The 18,076-nt window shown below is 30.5% G+C and overlaps 1 protein-coding gene across 1 annotated transcript in view; it reads right to left on the reverse strand.

The window, feature by feature from the left end:
* Positions 1-348: 348 nt before the first annotated feature.
* Positions 349-18,076, reverse strand: part of LOC134720788 (uncharacterized) — a 51,664-nt gene continuing 33,936 nt past the window's right edge. Inside the window, exons 9-19 of the mRNA XM_063583287.1 lie at positions 14,297-14,361; positions 12,958-13,080; positions 12,431-12,572; positions 11,505-11,664; positions 10,739-10,920; positions 10,036-10,154; positions 9,467-9,616; positions 8,880-9,021; positions 6,033-6,275; positions 4,948-5,110; positions 349-3,982 (exon numbers count right to left, since the gene is read on the reverse strand). Coding sequence (XP_063439357.1) covers positions 2,652-3,982; positions 4,948-5,110; positions 6,033-6,275; positions 8,880-9,021; positions 9,467-9,616; positions 10,036-10,154; positions 10,739-10,920; positions 11,505-11,664; positions 12,431-12,572; positions 12,958-13,080; positions 14,297-14,361 — 2,820 coding nt within the window. The 3' untranslated portion in view covers positions 349-2,651. The remainder of the gene's footprint in view (positions 3,983-4,947; positions 5,111-6,032; positions 6,276-8,879; positions 9,022-9,466; positions 9,617-10,035; positions 10,155-10,738; positions 10,921-11,504; positions 11,665-12,430; positions 12,573-12,957; positions 13,081-14,296; positions 14,362-18,076) is intronic.

An 18,076-nucleotide genomic window follows, 5' to 3' on the forward strand; every position in this document is an offset into this window, starting at 1 on the left:
CCAAGGTGAGCGACACAGGCTCTTTAGAGCCTCTAGTTATAATTATAGCAGTTTACCCCTTGCTATTGCTTGAGGTAAAATATTTAGCATAAAGGGCTAACACATGGTAAAATCAGTATAAAAACAAGCTATGTATTATTTCCTAAATATACCACTACCATCAGAAGATTTAAGTGGAGAGAAAAGACACTTTGAAATAAGAGTTTCATCTTCCAAAATACCTTTTGCTTAACATTAGCCAGTGGAATAAATTCTGACCATAGAAAATACAGAAGTCTTGTGAAGACACCAATCACTGAAATCAGTTTGAAAAGTAACTAATAAATGTCTTGATAGAATAAAACACTGTTAATTACCATTGGTTTATTTCTAAATAACAATAAATATATAACAGTACAAAAACAAAACAATAAATAAATCACTTTAAACAAATCAGATTCTGATTACATAAAAATCTTCATTCATTACGTGTCACAGAATCAATGTCATCATTGTAAAATATTCATTCATGTTCAATAATGGTGGCCATAATCAATGTCTGCATTAATCAGTGAAATTTATAAAAGGTATGGACGACAGAATTGGCAATTATTGAAGGAAATTGGTTATAACAACAGCTTGAGATATCTTTAAATAAAATTTGTTGAGGCGTAAGTATGTTGATCTATTAGATTACTTTTGATATTTTGTTTCTTCAAAATGACTTACTGGTGAAAGAAAATAAGCAAATTAGTATAAATCAATAATTAAATATATTATTTCTGACTTCTAATTTTATTTCTTGACTTCCTGTTTCATGAGAAGTTTGAAAATAAATCAAATATTTATTTATCAAGTCTTGCAAATTCAAAATATTTATCAAAGGTACCAGGGTAATAATTTTAAATGGCAGATGCGCGTTTCGTCTACATAAGACTCATCAGTGATGCTCAGATCAAAATAGATATAAAGCCAAACAAGTACAAATTTGAAGAGTATCAATAAACCAAAACTCCAAAAAGTTGTGCCAAATTGAAATGATTGTAATATTTTTATTATTGCGAAAAATGCAACAGGATTATAAATGCAATAATCTTAACTGGCATTTTGATTTAATCTAATATGAATTAAACAGGATTTTTCTCAATATCGCAAAGAAAAAAATGCGTTTAAGTCTAAAATGACCAAATCACCAAAAAATAAATGAATGTACAGTATTGGCCTCCTGTTTTATGAGAAGTTTGAAAATATATTAAACATTTATTTATCAAGTGAATCAGTATAAATATGATAACTTCTATAATGGGAGAGATCACTGAAACAATACAAATTATGGCAATAAAACCTAGTGAAAACATTGATGTAAATATTGCACTGGAATGACAAGATATAATATATGTGTAGGAAAACAATATTGCACATGACATATAAAAATATAATTAACAATACAAAACTATATCACAAACAAATCAATAACTTAAGTACTTATTAAACAACAAACTATAGTTATATAAACCACCATTGACTAGATTAGATTTTTATGTAAAATTCATAAATAAAACACAAATTAAATATTATAGTATAAAATGAGATCTTGGTTTTGAAATATAATCAGACTCCCATTTTTTTTTATATTCAGATTGGAAAATAGATTGGTTTTTATTAAAAAAAAAACATTTGCTTTTCATAATTATATCAAGCAAACATCCTGAAAGCATCGTGGATAAGCCTATTAGTAAATTTGTAATTTGTTGAACATTTCAATTTGTGGTTCACTTTTACCCACCTTTTACCCATGACATCCACAAGAAAATGGTATTTAACGAAAAAATAATCCACAGCATGCTATTGTAAAAGTTATAATAACTATCCCGGGGCATAAACTCTAATACTTTGGTTATTTCCTATTACTACTATAAAATATAAATCATATAGTGATGTATGGTAGGAAAGACTGCAAGACATTGCTACATGAAGAATATACTCCTGAGTCAATGAAAAATTGAAAAGTTGATTTCATGGTTACATGTGTACCAAGAAACTAAACATTCAGCAAAGTACAAATTTTGTATAGGCCTGCATGCAAACCTTAGTAAAACCATGAAATCAAATATTCACGAAAATATAAAGTTTCCCAATCCACAAAAATTGGTACCCACGAAAGTTATTGAATCCACAGTACTCAAAGTATAGCTCAAGAACTGGTACTGGTATATATATCTTTTTTACCTATCTATGGAACAGAGCAAACAACATGTAATACATGTATATGCATAGCACATGTAAACCTTTTTTTTCTATTAAATAATCTATAGATATTTCTATATGAAGAGATTGAAAGAAAAAAGAGAGGAAGAGAGAGAGAGAGAGAGAAAAAAAAAGATTTTCCAAACATTTATATTTTAGTTTGTGTGCTAAAACAATAGTCTTTTGTTGTTATATGTTTTAAACCCTTAAGCACCTTAGTCAGGTGATGCTGTAAGGGTGATGTTAAATCCTGACTATTGAAAAAATAAAGAAAAAAGAACTGGTACATAAGGTAAGTGCAGATAAAAATATCTTGTGTCAAATTTTAGGCACAAGTACAATCTATCAAGATCTCTGTTGTATCTTATTGTCAAAACTATACTTAAAGAAACAAGTTTCTAAACATGTAATAAGTAGGAATAACTTCAAACTCCAGTTTCATGAAATATACTAGATGTTGAACTCTCTTTTCTCTTCCTCAGAGATTCATTAGCATTTTCAATCCATTCAGTCAAAGAGATAGGAGTAATTATATCACCCCTTATGTCCAGGGGAGTCAAGGATTTTTCCCGATGAACTTCCACAGAACATGTTATTTGGTTTTTGGCAGGTATTGTAAAGGCAACAGTATCAGGTTGTTTTGCCTCCACAACGTTTATTTTGCCTTCTGATGGTGGTTTTGTGTTTCCTTGAGACTGACTGAGTTCATCTTTTCGTTCATACTGTATAAAATCATCATCGTCATCAGAGCATAGATCTCTCAGGAGTGCATCTGCCTTTTCTATCTCACTTGACAGACTACTTATAGAAGTTTCTATCTTTGAAATGCGATGTTTAAAGTTTTGATTTAGGTAAGTTTTCTGTTCAATCTCATTTTGTTTCTTCCTTTCATGATTATTATTTTCTTTTTCATAACTTTGTTTTTTATTCCTACTTTCAGTTCTTTCATTTTTATCGCCATCTGATTTTTCATCAGAATCTAAAATGTCACATATATTTTTTTCAAGCTGACTATCAGAGTCTCCCATAGAATCAGATTTCTTTTCAGAAGTGTCATCACATTTTGTGCCGAAACCTGAATCCTTTTCCTCTGTGTTTTTTGTATCATCATTTAACGGTTTATGAGAAAGTATGCTAGAATTCTTCAAAGTAACACTTTTAGAAGGTGACTTTTTAGAAGGTGACTTTTTTTCTGTTTTCTTCTTTACATGTGGTTTTGTAATATGGTCACTGTCAATACGAATTTCAGGTGTAATTTTCCTTCCAGATTTCATGCTCATTAAGGTAGGTTTCTTTGATCCAGGTTTAATTAATAATCCAGTTTGTTTTTCAGATTTTTCGACTTTCTTTGGAGAATCATGTCCTTTATGTTTTGAATCTTTTGTGGGTTTTACATTCAACACATTTGAAGCGTTATTAGCAAAGGTAATTTTCTTCACTGGTGAGTTCCAAGGTTTCCTATTCATAACAACAGATCCCTGTTTCTTTAAAACTGATTCATTTTTTACTGGTTTTACAACAATTTTATGAGCCTCATTATGGATTTGTTTTTCTGGTGCACTGTTGTTCATTTCATTTTCATTATTAGTGAGATCATTATGTATATCATCTTCAAAGAATTCCGCCAAAAATCCTACTTTCCCTTTTTGATTATCAGTATCTTCTGTAGATACCGTGAAGAAGGATTCTTTACTAGCCTTCTTGCTTATTGTTTTGTCACTACTTGTGGGACTTGCTGCTTTGGTCACATGCACACCTGGAAAAAATAAATAATGATTGAAATCAGATTTTTATGCCCCACCTACAATAGTAGAGGGGCATTATGTTTTCTGGTCTGTCTCTCCGTTCGTCCATTCAGGTTAAAGTTTTTGGTCAAGGTAGTTTTTGATAAAGCTGTAGTCCAATCAACTTGAAACTTAGAACACATGTTACTTATGGTATGATCTTTCTAATTTTAAAGCCAAGTTAGATTATTACCCAATTTCACAGTCCATGGAACATGGAAAAGGATAGTGCAAGTTGGGCATCCGTGTATTTTGAACACATTCTTGTTGTAAATGAATAAAACTTGTGTCCCATTTGACATATTTTTCACCAAAATAGTAAATCATATCTATTTTTTCACCAATCTATCAGTTCTAACATCACTGCTGGTCAAAATTTTTAAAAATATTTACAATACATTTTTTGTGTTGTTGTCTGAAAGATTATGCCATTTGAAGGTTACATAAAAAGAGACATCAAATAAAGGGAAATAACTCAAATATCTTTTTCATCACAAATTTGATATATTTCTACATAGGGAAGACTTGCATAGTTTAACATTTTACAATTCACACATTTATTTGATTGCCATTAAGTTCTACAAATGCTTGATTTTTTTTCATCAAATTCTCTGGCACCATCAACTGACCTAGCATTTACTGTGAGAAAAATCTAGAACTACTGTAGATTTATTGATTTGATTTGACTTTTGGACTATTTCATGGCAGCTCATTTTTATTGGTGAAGGAAACTGGAGTGCCCAGAAAAACAACCGACCTTTGATAGGAAAACTGACAATCCTAGTCAATTAAGATTGGAGTCAAGCACACCCACATGAGGGGAGTTGAAACTAACTAACTCAGTGTTGAGTGGCTAGTTATTACAGTAACTATTTAGACCACTCAGCCACAGAGGCTCCTTCCAAATTTATTGAAAACACCTTGTATTCATAATTACCTGAATCAACACTGTCGTCTGTATGGGCTGTACCATCTCTGTTTAGAGGATTTTTATTGCCCAGAACAGCCTCATCGAATGTTTTAGGATTTCCTTCTGTAGCTCGGAGTATTTCATCATAAAAATCCTCAACCTCTTGTGCAGTTAATGATTTACTTTCCTCCTAAAAAAGAATAATAATTTGTCCTCAACCATAGGTTATCAGCCATCAGCCGATGATATCTATTACAAACGGTCCTTTTCAGGGCCATTAATATTTTACCAAAAAAAATACCTTTGTTGCTCATTCCAGAAATTCTAGAACACAAATGTATTTTCCTGAGCTATTTTCAAACGTCAGTTTGTGTTTGTTATGTCCAAATTATAGTAAGTGTTCAAAAGGCCCTTCCACTGTTAGTTCGGTATAATAAAACAATTGTGGCCCCTTCTCGTGTTGACAATTTCAGGTGTTTACCTTTGTAACGGGCCATAATTGTATATTATTTCCCTATTAACATCGTTTTAAAATGAAAGATTTTTGTAGTTGTTATTTCTAAAGTTTTGTTGCAGTTTCATTTATTCTGCTTTCATTTATATTTTGTATGAAAATGACTGAAAGTTTCCTAACCCACCCTTATTTTTTTCAATATCCTAACATTTTCTTTGTATTTAAGATTAAGAATTGACAGGACTTCAGGTCTAGACGATCCCTTCCATTACATTTGTGGTTATTATTGAATCCAGCATATTTCACTTCTTCTCTGTGGAAGAATTCTATAACTAAGTAATTGTTTCTTATAATGACAGTCCTTTCGATTCCATTGTTTTTACCATTGCATCAAGGATATTTCCAACTTTTGATCTGTAGAAGAATTGGTAAATCGAGGGAAATAACTCTTAAAATCACCAGTACGTTTGTGTCAGCCTTTTTCATAATTATATTTTTGAAGCTACGTTATATTCTAGGATACAAAGATTATTTCCAATCTGTTTCAGGTTAACGCTTTAAATGCATTGATGAAACTTTACTTTTAACAAATGTATAACTTAAAGAGTTATCTCCCTGAACCAAACTCTACCCCACTTAAATTACCATAACAACCAACCTTCTTTGACACTGTATCCTCCTGGAGGCTGTTTTTCTTCACTCCAATCATTTGATTATCATCAGAATTTATATTTACATCTACATTTTGTATATTGTTATTGTCACTATGGCTGTTGTCATCTGATTTTGTAATTTCATTTGAGATTACATGGTCAAAATGAGTTATCTCCCCTTGGTGACCTTGAATCTCTTCAGAAGACGATCCTAATTTCTTTATGACTTGAGCTGCTGGATTCATCACCTAAAGGTGAATAAAACTGAACATTTAACATGGAGTTCAAAGAAAATATAAAAATTCGACAATGGCTTATCATAAATAACAAGAGGCTCTCAAGAGCCTGAATTGCTCACCTTAAGTTTTTTGGTTAAATCTCTCATCAATGATTATTTGGGCTTTTCAATTTATTTAAATGTTCTTTGAATCGTCCTTTTTTCTTCAAAAGCAAATAAAAAAAATCATTTTCTCCTATGTTCTTTTTTAGCCATAGGAGCTATGTTTCTTGACATACAAGGAAACTCATTTAGCCTAGGTTTGGCTGAAATTGATACAGCAGTTTCAAAGGAGAAGATTTTTTAGAGTAAGTCAACATGATGAACAAATTGTGAAAAAAGTCTTTGAAGGGCAATAACTCCTTAAGGGGTCAATTGACAATTTTGGTCAAATTGACTTATTTGTAGATCTTAATTTGCTTAACATTTTTGCTATTAACAGTTTATCTGTATCTATAATCATATTCAAGATAATAACCAAAAACTGCAAAATTTCTTTAAAATCATCAATTCAGGGGCATTATACCTGAAAAACCAGTTACCCATTTCGGCTGAAAATTTCAGGACAAGTAGACCTTACCCTAATAAATACTTTAACTTCTTGTCTTATTTGCTGGAGTTTTTGAGATATAAGCCAAAAACTGCATTTTACCCTGTGTTCTATTTTTAGCCATGACGGCCATGTTTTTTGACGAAATAGAAAATAAAACACAAACTTTATTTTATAACCCTACTGATCATTCAGTTGATGTTTGGTTGAATTTGGTTGAGTAGCTTTAGGGGAGAAGATTTTTAAAGTTAGCAAATATGATGAACAAATTGTGAAAAATTGTCATTAAAGTAAGGGGTCAATTGACAGTTTTGGTCATATGAACTTATTTGTAGATCTTGCTTTGCTGATCATTTTTGCTGTTTACAGTTCATCTTTATCTATAATAATATTCAAGATAATGACCTAAAACTGAAAAATTTCCTTAAAATTACCAATTAAGTGACAGCAACCCAACAATGGGTTGTTTGATTCATCTGAAAATTTCAGGGCTGATAGATGTTGACCTAATGAACATTTTTACCCCGTGTCAGATTTGCTCCAAATGCTTTCGTTTTTGAGATATAAGCCAAAAACTGCATTTGACCCCTATGTTCTATTTTTAGCAATGGCGACCATGTTTGTTGATAGATCAAAACTTCAGATACAATTTATAAACAAGTTACCCTAAGGAACATTCAGTTAAAGTTTGGAAGTATTTGGCCTTGTAGTTTCAGAGGAGAAGATTCTTGAAATAGCTTATGACGACAGACGATGAGGACGACAGACGACGAGGACGACAGACGACGGACGACGACGGACGCCAAGTGATGGCATAAGCTCACTTGGCCCTTGGGGCCAGGTGAGCTAATAAAATAAATTCAAATCATTATACTCTCAAATAAAAATATTGTTCACTTAAAATTTGAAATAAAAATATAACTTGTATAAACTGTTATCTCAGAGATATGTATCGCCTTAAAGTAATTTTGATTATGCAAATGGTGAAATCAAAATAGCAATACCTTAACATCTTACACAAGTTAAGCAAACATTCTAAGTCAATGAACCATGACTGAGTTACATGGCTAAACAATCTTCATGTTAATGAGATGTGCCAATGCTAATACAACTGCATACCAAATAACATTGATTTATGTTATAAGTCGTTCCCAAATCTAAATATAAAAAATAACTTGTAAACTATGTAAAGTTTTAAAGTTACTGAAGCATGAAGAGGCGGGTTGGGCTATATAATCTATATGGAAACATAACTGGCAAATTTACATACCAAATATCATTGATTTAATATTAAATTAGCAGTTCATCTTAAACTCATCTGATCACAAAAACTAAGATAAGTTTAGAGTCATTAGACTATGACTAAGGGTCCAGGCCAAATATTATCCATGGAAATGAGATGTGCAAATGCGTATACAACTGAATACCAATTGACATTGACCTACCACTATTGGTTCCCATTGAACTGACCTAATAACAAACTAATATACAACTAACAGTCAATAGACCATGACTAAGGAGGCGGAGTCATATTATCTCTGTGGAAATGAGATATATACCAATTCTTATACAACTGCATACCAAATATCATTGACCTACCACTTGTGGTTCCCCATAAATTGACCTAATCACAAACTAATAAATGTAAAATAAGCAAAAGTTTCGAAACCAATAGACCATGACTGAGGGGACAGGGCCAAATAATCTCCATGGACTGAGATGTGCCAATGCTTATACAACTGCATACCAAGTATGATTGACCTAAAACTTGTGGTTCACCATAAACTAGACCTAATCACAAACTAATACATTGTTGACACCGCCGATGCTGGAAACAGCATACCTACGTCTCACTTTTTTACTCTGTCAAGGCGAGACATAAAGTAAGAATCTGGCTTTAATACTGAAATAAAATCTTGAATAAAATGAAAAATAATATTGATTATTATATCTCAACTCAAATTTGTTCAGTTATTAAAGACAGCAACAGTTGCTACAGGGCTTCTGCTGATATGTTGGTCTTACCTGCATAACAGTCTGTAGTAACTTTGGTGTTTTTTTCCTTTCCTTTGGTTGGTGAATAATTTCTTCAACATCCACCTTACTTCCACAAAGAGAACTTTCACTTTCCTTCTTGGTCATCTTAGCATTTTGTCTTAATAGTTTTCTAAAATTATGAAATGAAAAATGCATTATATACAGATGTTGTTAAAGAATCTTTTTTATTTCTTATTCCAAAGACGACTTTGCACTAGGTTTCAATTCACTAATGGTACAGTAAAAACAAGAATGTGTCCATAGTACATGGATGCCCAACTCACACTATCCTTTTCTATGTTCAGTGGACCATGAAATTAGGTTGAAAAAATTAATTTAACATATAAATTAGAAAGATCATATCATAGGGAACATGTTTACTTAGTTTCAAGTTGATTGGACTTCAACTTCATCAAAAACTTTAACTTGAAACAGGACAGACGGATGAATGGACGTACAAACAGATGGACAATTTGAACCAACTGTCAAATTGAAGCACAAACTGGGTAACATAATGCCCTTAGGTGGGGGCATTAAAATATTTCATGCAAAACTATCCCAATATATATACACACCTAGCTCTTTTCTTTAACATTGTATGTGCTGCAGGAAACTCACTCATTGCTGACTCAAAGTCAGCTTTACTCAGCATAAACAGGTTGGTAAACCCTTTCACCCTGACATCAGCTGTTCTTCTATTACCCTCTGTCCCTACTGATAACAAACTGAAAGTGAAAGTTTATAAATCCCATAAAAAGAGAAAATTTCATTCTAAAATATTGTCAAATGTCTTGGACAGAATGTATCTCCAGATGGTTTATGTTTGGGTTGTTGTGCTGCTTTCTCCAGATGGTTTAAGTTTGAGTTGTTGTGCTGCTATCTCATTGAGGAAATTTTATTTGTAGTTAAAAGAATATTAATTTTGTAGACATCTTTATGTTCATTTTTAAGATTTTATTTGGATTGGCAATTTTACCTACAGATCTCCTTTGTTCACATTTTAACAACTACAGAATGTGCAAAAGTTTTTAGCCTTTGGGTCATTAAATTATTTATTATTATTTACCCTTATCAAAATAACATTTTTTTAAAATTAAAAACAGTAGCTGATCGTAAATAAATTATTTCATACGATAAAATCTACCTGATTTCACCAAACACTGAGCCATTCTTTAAGGTAGCAAACACCATAGAGTTATCCAGTCCACCAACAACTTCTACTATACCTTGGCTTACAATATACATTTCCTTACCTACTTCACCCTACAGAACAAAATAAATATATTAGACATTCTCGTAATTTTTGAGGCCATTTACAGCTTCCTGTTTAATGTTAGCCAAGGATCTGTGTTGAAGACCATAATTTGACCTATAATGGTTATTCTTTTACAAATTGTGACTTGAATGGAGAGTTGCCTCATTGACACTCATACCAGATCTTCTTGTATCTAATAATTAGCAAGGTTTTCTAACTTGGTTAATCAAAAACATTGTTACTTCATGTGTAAAATATAAATATAGGTACAGATATGAGATGAGACACTTAATCTCAAAGAGTCTACTACTGTGTTACTGAAACTTTCCAGCTTGTCCAACAAAATATGTCATTTTATATTATTTTTTTTATTGGATAAGAGGAAATCCTTGTTAAAAAGAAACATCCCATCTATATTTTGCATCACAAACTGTGGTATGTGCATGCAAAAATTGATTCTTCTAACAATACATATTCATTTATAATTAAACCAATCTATATGGAAAAAAAGACATATGAACCATCTGGCATAATTTCTAACTGAATAAATGGATCCTTTTTTTCTAAAATCAGGTATTATATAAGTACATACCTTTCTACACACATATTCTCCAGGCAGGTATAACATAGGTTTTAGTTTCAACACCAGATTAAACAGTAAAGACTTGTCACAGTCCTGAAACAGTTTCACTTTACTTAACGTGTTAAAGTGTACATGAATAGCTAAGTCTGTCCTCAACTTTGTAGGTAATGTGTCCATTAATGCCTTTTCATCTGAAAAATGTAATTTTTTAATTAATGCATTTAATCTGATGTGTTCAATATTGAATATTGTAATTCAGTCTTTAAAGTCAATGGAAGATTTTTTACTGAATTTACCCCTAAAATAATTCAGTCTTTTCAATCTTTATTATCTCCCCTTGATATCCAATCTTAATTATCTCCCTTTGATTTGCACAAATGTATAGGTTCATAGGTTCTTGAGTTTTTCAAAGTATGAAAATATGTTGTTAGTATTGAAACATTTTTAAAACTCGCTGATTTAATAAGCTGCTGTTTTGGATAATAATTTTAAAAATTTCCTAATTTCTTAATTACTTTATTGCAACAAATATGTGTGCTTTGGAAATTTAGATGAAATTTGTTGAATAAAATGTTATGCCTTTCGATGAAATTAGGCACATCATTATATTAAGCAATAATTTAAACCTCCTCAGCATCTATATATTATTGATTGTTGGTTGCTTAACATTCAGTGGCAAATACTTCAGGCATGTTCAGGACGAGCATGTTAAATTATGCTCAAAATATAAATAATTCATCAAAATATAAAAATAATCTATTAAACAGTATCTAACCTAAAACTTTTTGTTGTTGCCAGTTGTACAGAAACCAGACCCTAACTTTCTCTCTCATTTCTTTAGGTAGGTTAAGATTTTTTACATATCTCAGAGCTGTTTCCATCCTTTTATCATACATGGTCTTCACCCTCTGTGCCGACTCTACTATGTCACGTATCTAAACAAAAAATACAAAATTCCTTCAATTGAACCTAGGAGAGCATCATTTCATTTCTAAATAATGTGGATTCATTTATTTTCCTGGGTAATAATTTTTATGGATGAAGGAAAACTTGCATGTTCATGTACATTTAATTTCTGGGTAATGCCAAAGTCCGCATACATATCAAGAAAATTTCTCATTCTCTAAACATTTAATGTCGTGGTTCATCTTTATCCACAGAAATTGGTATCCAACAAATAATAATGAACCCACAGTATAAAACAATGATGCTTGTACATTGAAGAATTGGCATCACAGCAGAGAATCGCTAAATATACTATACCATTGTCAAAATAAAACCATTTTAAGGCTATTGGAAAGTTAGTACATTTGTTTGTGTACAATGTATCTGTATAGCTTATATTAATCTGACCAGTAATTTGCAATCAGTACTGCTTTCAAAATAAAAAAAAAAAAAGTTTTAAAAATGTTTGATCAATTATCCAGAATCAAATATCGACAATCTAAGATCAAAAAGCTTGCCTTATCCATAATTTCACTTGATAAACTTACATTATAATTGAAATTGTTATAGAAGTAATTAACATTGAATATTTACAATACAATACATTTATTTTTGAAAAATAACTCTCCAAGAAACATCTGCAAACAAAATTATGGACTCAGACTTAATCTTTGTAATACTAGGAAATCTTTATTTTTAAAGATTGCATTATAGGTTTTATAAAATGAGTTTAGGATTAAAAGTTAGTATACTCACTTGTCCAACCAGTAAAGCAAAGACAAAGACACCTGACAACCAGTAAACTGTCATAAACACATACTCCAATTCATTCTGTGGTTTGTTTATCTTTCCTATAGAGGTTGCTGTCTTTGTAGCCAAATAAAAACACCTGATATACCTGTTAATCAGATTTTTTTATATGCATTTGTTATATTGAGATTCAAAATATTCAAAATGGCAAGGTGACCAAATATTTTTTTGGGGCATTTTTCTATTCATGTAACAATGTTAACATACAATTTCAAACTTAAATATTGTAAAGGATTTTTTTTTAAGCTGTTCATTTATTTAATGGTATTTTTTTTTCATTTTGATGCTCTCCTAGGTTCATGATTCTTAAAATATTCGTAAAAGTCTCTTAAATTTCCTTTTAAATGTTCTTTAACAAATCACTTTTCATATAATTAATTTTATTAAGTCTGAAAAGTGCAAAAACAGAACGATGAACAATTAATACGAGTTTTTTAATTAATATGTGTTTTTTTAAATGCTGTATAACTTACGCATTTCCCTCGCCATTGTAGACCCAATCATTTTTATCGAATCCTTCGTACAGCGACACTGAATAGTAGCCACAAGTCTCTATATGGATCAGGAAAACCATGTAGGTCATTGTCTTCAAAATTCTGTTAATCAAATCATTTCTCATGTCAACTTTTTAAATACTTTTAAAGCATTTTCAAATAATTTAATTTTGGATGTAACATGTCTTCTGATTGGCTGACGTTATTTTGTTATGAGCCCATAGACATAATTTAGTCATGTGACCATAATGTAATCAACGTTTTTTCATGGTTTTCTACGGTTTAAAATGGAATTTAGAATTAAATTTTAAGAAATGACCGTAATATTTTTTCTGTCTATTCGAAATAACATAAAAAATGTAGTGCACACTGTTAAATAACCCGCTAAGAGCGTTATTCAGTGTGCATCAAATATTTTATGTTATTTCTTAATAGACAGAAAACATATTACATGCATTCCTTAAATAATTTAATTTTAGATGTAATGCATCTTCTTATTGGTTGACAGGGGTTTGTCTATCAGCTCATAGACATAAATTTGTCATGTGAGCATGAAATCATTAATGGGTTTTTTTTCATGATTTACTCCATTTTAATATACAATTAAGAATAAAACTATAAGGAATAACTGTGATATTTTTTCTGTCTATTCAGAATAACATCAAAAATTTTGTGCACCACATTTTTAATGTTATTTCTTCATAGACAGATAAAATTTGCAGGCATTCCTTAAAGGTTTGTGGGGATACTGTTTATCATGATAACTTTTTGAATAAATGAGAAAAGGTATAGTTTCAGTTTTTTGTGGATACTTGGAATTCTTATTTTGGATAATGTTATTCTGTTATAAGAATATGGAACGTTCTGACTAATTTCATGAATATTCATTGTCAAAACTTCAATAGTACAGGATCTTATTTCAGGTTATTTTTTCTAAATTTAGATAAAATTAATTTGTCTTCCATTTGGTCTTATCAAAGAATCAATGTTATCATTATTCCTTTAACTGTTTATTGAATTTCATACGTTAAGAATAATGAATCTTATTTCAGTTGAAATGTAGACAGGTACCCCTCTAGATGTGTTTTGATTATTTGTGTCAATATCAGAGTTCTGTTTTATTCACATTTACCCACTATTTTTCTTACATACACAATATTTATGCTTAACCTGTTAATTTTTTCGAATACAAATCAATGTGACTAAAATGTTGCAAAGAACTATGAAGTTTTTAAATACAAGGAAATAATTGAATATGGTTTTTTTTGTATCTTTGGTTGAAATTGAAAGTAGAGAAGTAATGTTTATCTTTACGTACCTTAAAATATGTGCCGATCTGACAGCCTGATCACATCTCTGATAAAATTCCCAAAATGTCTGAATCTAAAAGTGTTTATACATATGTATATCAATATCTTCTAGACCAAAAGCACTTATAGTAAAAACATCAACCTCCAATATCAGAATGTGAGTTCTATAATTATTGTGATACTCACAGTCATATAATGGACTCTCATCCAAGTATAACTTGGAATATGAAGGATGAGAGTCATTCTAGTAATGGAGCCTGAGGCTCAAGAGGATGTAACTTTAGCATTCATTTCCCGATGTGCAACGAGGCATCTCATTTAAAAGAGGTCAAAATCCTTGACCTATGGGTATAACGTAGCTAAACCTAGCTATAAATACTGCGGCTATTACCTGTGCCAATCATGTTTCAAAGTTTGTTTGTGCAACCAAAACAATAGGGATGGGCAAACAGTACCCTCCAAACTGGGTGGGTAAATTGTTACATCCTCTTGAGCCTCAGGCTCCATTACTAGAATGACTCTCATCCTTCATATTCCAAGTTATACTTGGATGAGAGTCCATTCTACTAATTACGCTCCTCGGCTCTTCGAGGATGTAACTTTAGCATATTCAAAGTGTTGGCACAAACAAGTAGTTCCCTGAACAACTAACAGAGAGCAAATCATAATTTGCTGACTCAGTCCAGAATATACTGGAGACTAAGATAGAAGTCAATCTAACTAATCTTTCTGAATTAATAATAAATATCATCTAAATATGAAGGTAAAGTACTAATATTGTTAGTCTAGGTATAAAAAATAAATAGTTTCAAAAACATTTCAAGTAATTTTGAAAATAAATATATATCAAAATATCAATAAATTTTGTAGTCTGAATTTCACTATTTTCAAGAATAATAACTTATTCTTTACATTCAAGAGAAATTCTTTTAACTATATAAAGAGCATATATAACACTCATACCACATCTTCCTATATCTATATATCAAGTTTAGAAATTTCAAAATACCATTTGCCTGATACTTGCTTACAAACCATTAATTGTATATCTAAATATCTACTGACATATTATTCAGCAACACTTGTCTTTAATATTTGAAAGTGTTTAATCCTGTAGCCCTTCTTTTTTGTACTCTTCTAACATGACACTCTCTGTAGTTCAGATGTGTATGAAAAAACAAGAATTTGAGAACAAATTCAGGAGACAGTAGTTTAAATAACATGAAAACACAGCCATATACAGATTTTCATTAGCCTTCTGAAGATTTCAATATTATGTATACATGATTTATCTAATATCAATCCATGGTAAAATATCTAGTACATTTACAAGCTAAAAACCGTCACTGCAAGTTCTACAAGTATTATCTCTTTGCATGACATTCAGTCTGTCTTTAATATTGTAAGAACAGAAAAATTGATTCAAAAGCTCAAGTAAGCAACGAAAGCTTCAAATAGAATTAATATTCATAACTTTAACATAACTTAGCAATCAAAAACTCCTCTCTGAGTCATATTAAAAAGTCATACATAGGTGATTACTTTCACACAAAGGTCACCTGTTAAGAATAAAAGGTTGACTTATTTAAAACTACATGTAGATGTCAAAGATGAACAGCCTCTACTGTAGTTCTTATTCAGGACACTTAATGAAGTGACTATATTTACAAATTTCATCTTATTCATTTTTATCTGGAATATACCAACTACAATATAGTATTTGATATCTGGTTCAGTAAATTTACATTCCATGTTAGATTATGACAATGGGCATGATGGGTATATGTAGTATATGAATTATATACATTTATATATCAAACAGTATTGATAATAAATTCAATCTTATAAAGTCCAACACATCATACAGACTAGGTCTACATATACCTACTGCATCTAATGTACCATTCTAAAGTAAACCATCTCAAAAGTATCATCGTTATGATATTTCATTAAGTATAAACAAATTATACAGTGTAGCTATTTAATATCTTATGTTATAAGAATTAATATAGATCAATATATCCAGATTTAAAACCGGATCCAGCGTGTTTTTAAAAATTCTAACATTTAAGTAATACTGTTCTGTGAACACTCATCTGATAATCTGATAATTATCTTGAAAAGAACTGGAGAAGGGTTACAAAGTTTATACTTCATTGTAAACTGTAACATTTGAAAATGACCTTCACCCATCCTGATATCCATACACATGTTAGATATTGAAGGAATATAACTATTACTGTATATAATAACCTATATCAATCAAGTCTTGAACTGCTCTATTGTACAATATGCTTATGATACATCTTACATGTACTATTTTCTATATATATACATCTGATATTATATAAATTATGGCTATGTTATATTTAAAGCAATATAACTACATATATTTAAGAAAAGTAAATTCTTATTGAACTGAAAAGAAATTCCAGTGTACATGTACAAAATATAAGTTTGCAATTTGCTTTGCAAGTTCTAATGCTTTATAGACAAAAAATGATAGGAGACTTTTCAAAGTTTCATTTCTCGATGGAGCATAAAATATATAAATGATATATAATATATAATATATATATATATCATAGTATGACTATGTCAATTCTTATAAACTGATGATACAAAAGCATCAATATAGCAATTCTATCTCAAGCTCATGCAGTCTAGAAAGATCACCATTTTCTTTTTGTATTTTTAATAACCATCATGGATTTCAATAATACAGATGCATAGATGCAATATAATCATTTGATTATCATTATAGAAACTTTATAAATTCTACATAAATTCATGTAATACTACTTTCTTCAGTATATGCTATCTGACACGAAAAATTTGTAGAAGATTAGTCCCCTTAACATTATATACAAATGTTTACAGAGATATGACTTATAGCCTATAACAAGGCAACACTTTAATAGTCACTTAAAGATTAGTGATGCACATATCCAATGTACATTATAGTATTCCTTTAAAAAAGGAAAATGTCAGATGTGTCATGTCCAACATCAAACCAAACTTTGCATGTTGAGAGAAAAATCTTCTTGTTTTGTATAGTTCTGTAACACTCATTGCTGCTACCATTAGCAATTTAATAAATATATTAAAGTTTATCATATCTAGTATCATTACTTAGATTGTAAAGCACAATTTGTCTTGTCAAAAAAGCACCTTTATACACTATTTTCTGCAAGTCAAAATAGGGACTTTTTGGAAATAATCCTTTCTTGGCAGAGTCTAAATAATTAGTATAGTTGTATCTCAAACTATATTTTACAGTAAAAAGTTGTTTACTATTACTGGTACCTTGTAGACAGCAAGATCAAGATCTACAATTGTGTTCTTATTAATGAGAACAATAACTTTGAGCTTTTTCTTCAGAAAAGAGCTACTGTTTACCTATTCCAAGGCTTTGTTTGTTATATTCATAATTAATGTTATAACAATGCCAAGATATAAGACTGAAAAAACTCTTATTATATTTTATAAAAATATGGTAATAAATGTACATGAACGTATCATTTTACAAGTGTCAAATAATTGTATTCATAATCTGAAATCTACCTTAATGAATTTCAAGGCAATGATAAAACCATCCAATGGAAATTATTTTTATTTCCTTCCACACTGCATATATATATGGAAGTTTTTAACGACCTTGACCGACTATACTGTTTACAGCCCTTGCCTGGTCGGTAATAATATAATGCATGTTATGTCAACATCATAAAAATTATCCTTGAGAAAAGGAATTTACATCTGACCAATGCAAGTCAATCATATAATTT

The sequence above is a fragment of the Mytilus trossulus genome, chromosome 6 (genome assembly GCF_036588685.1).
Source record: "Mytilus trossulus isolate FHL-02 chromosome 6, PNRI_Mtr1.1.1.hap1, whole genome shotgun sequence".
NCBI classification, from domain to species: Eukaryota; Metazoa; Mollusca; class Bivalvia; order Mytilida; family Mytilidae; genus Mytilus; species Mytilus trossulus.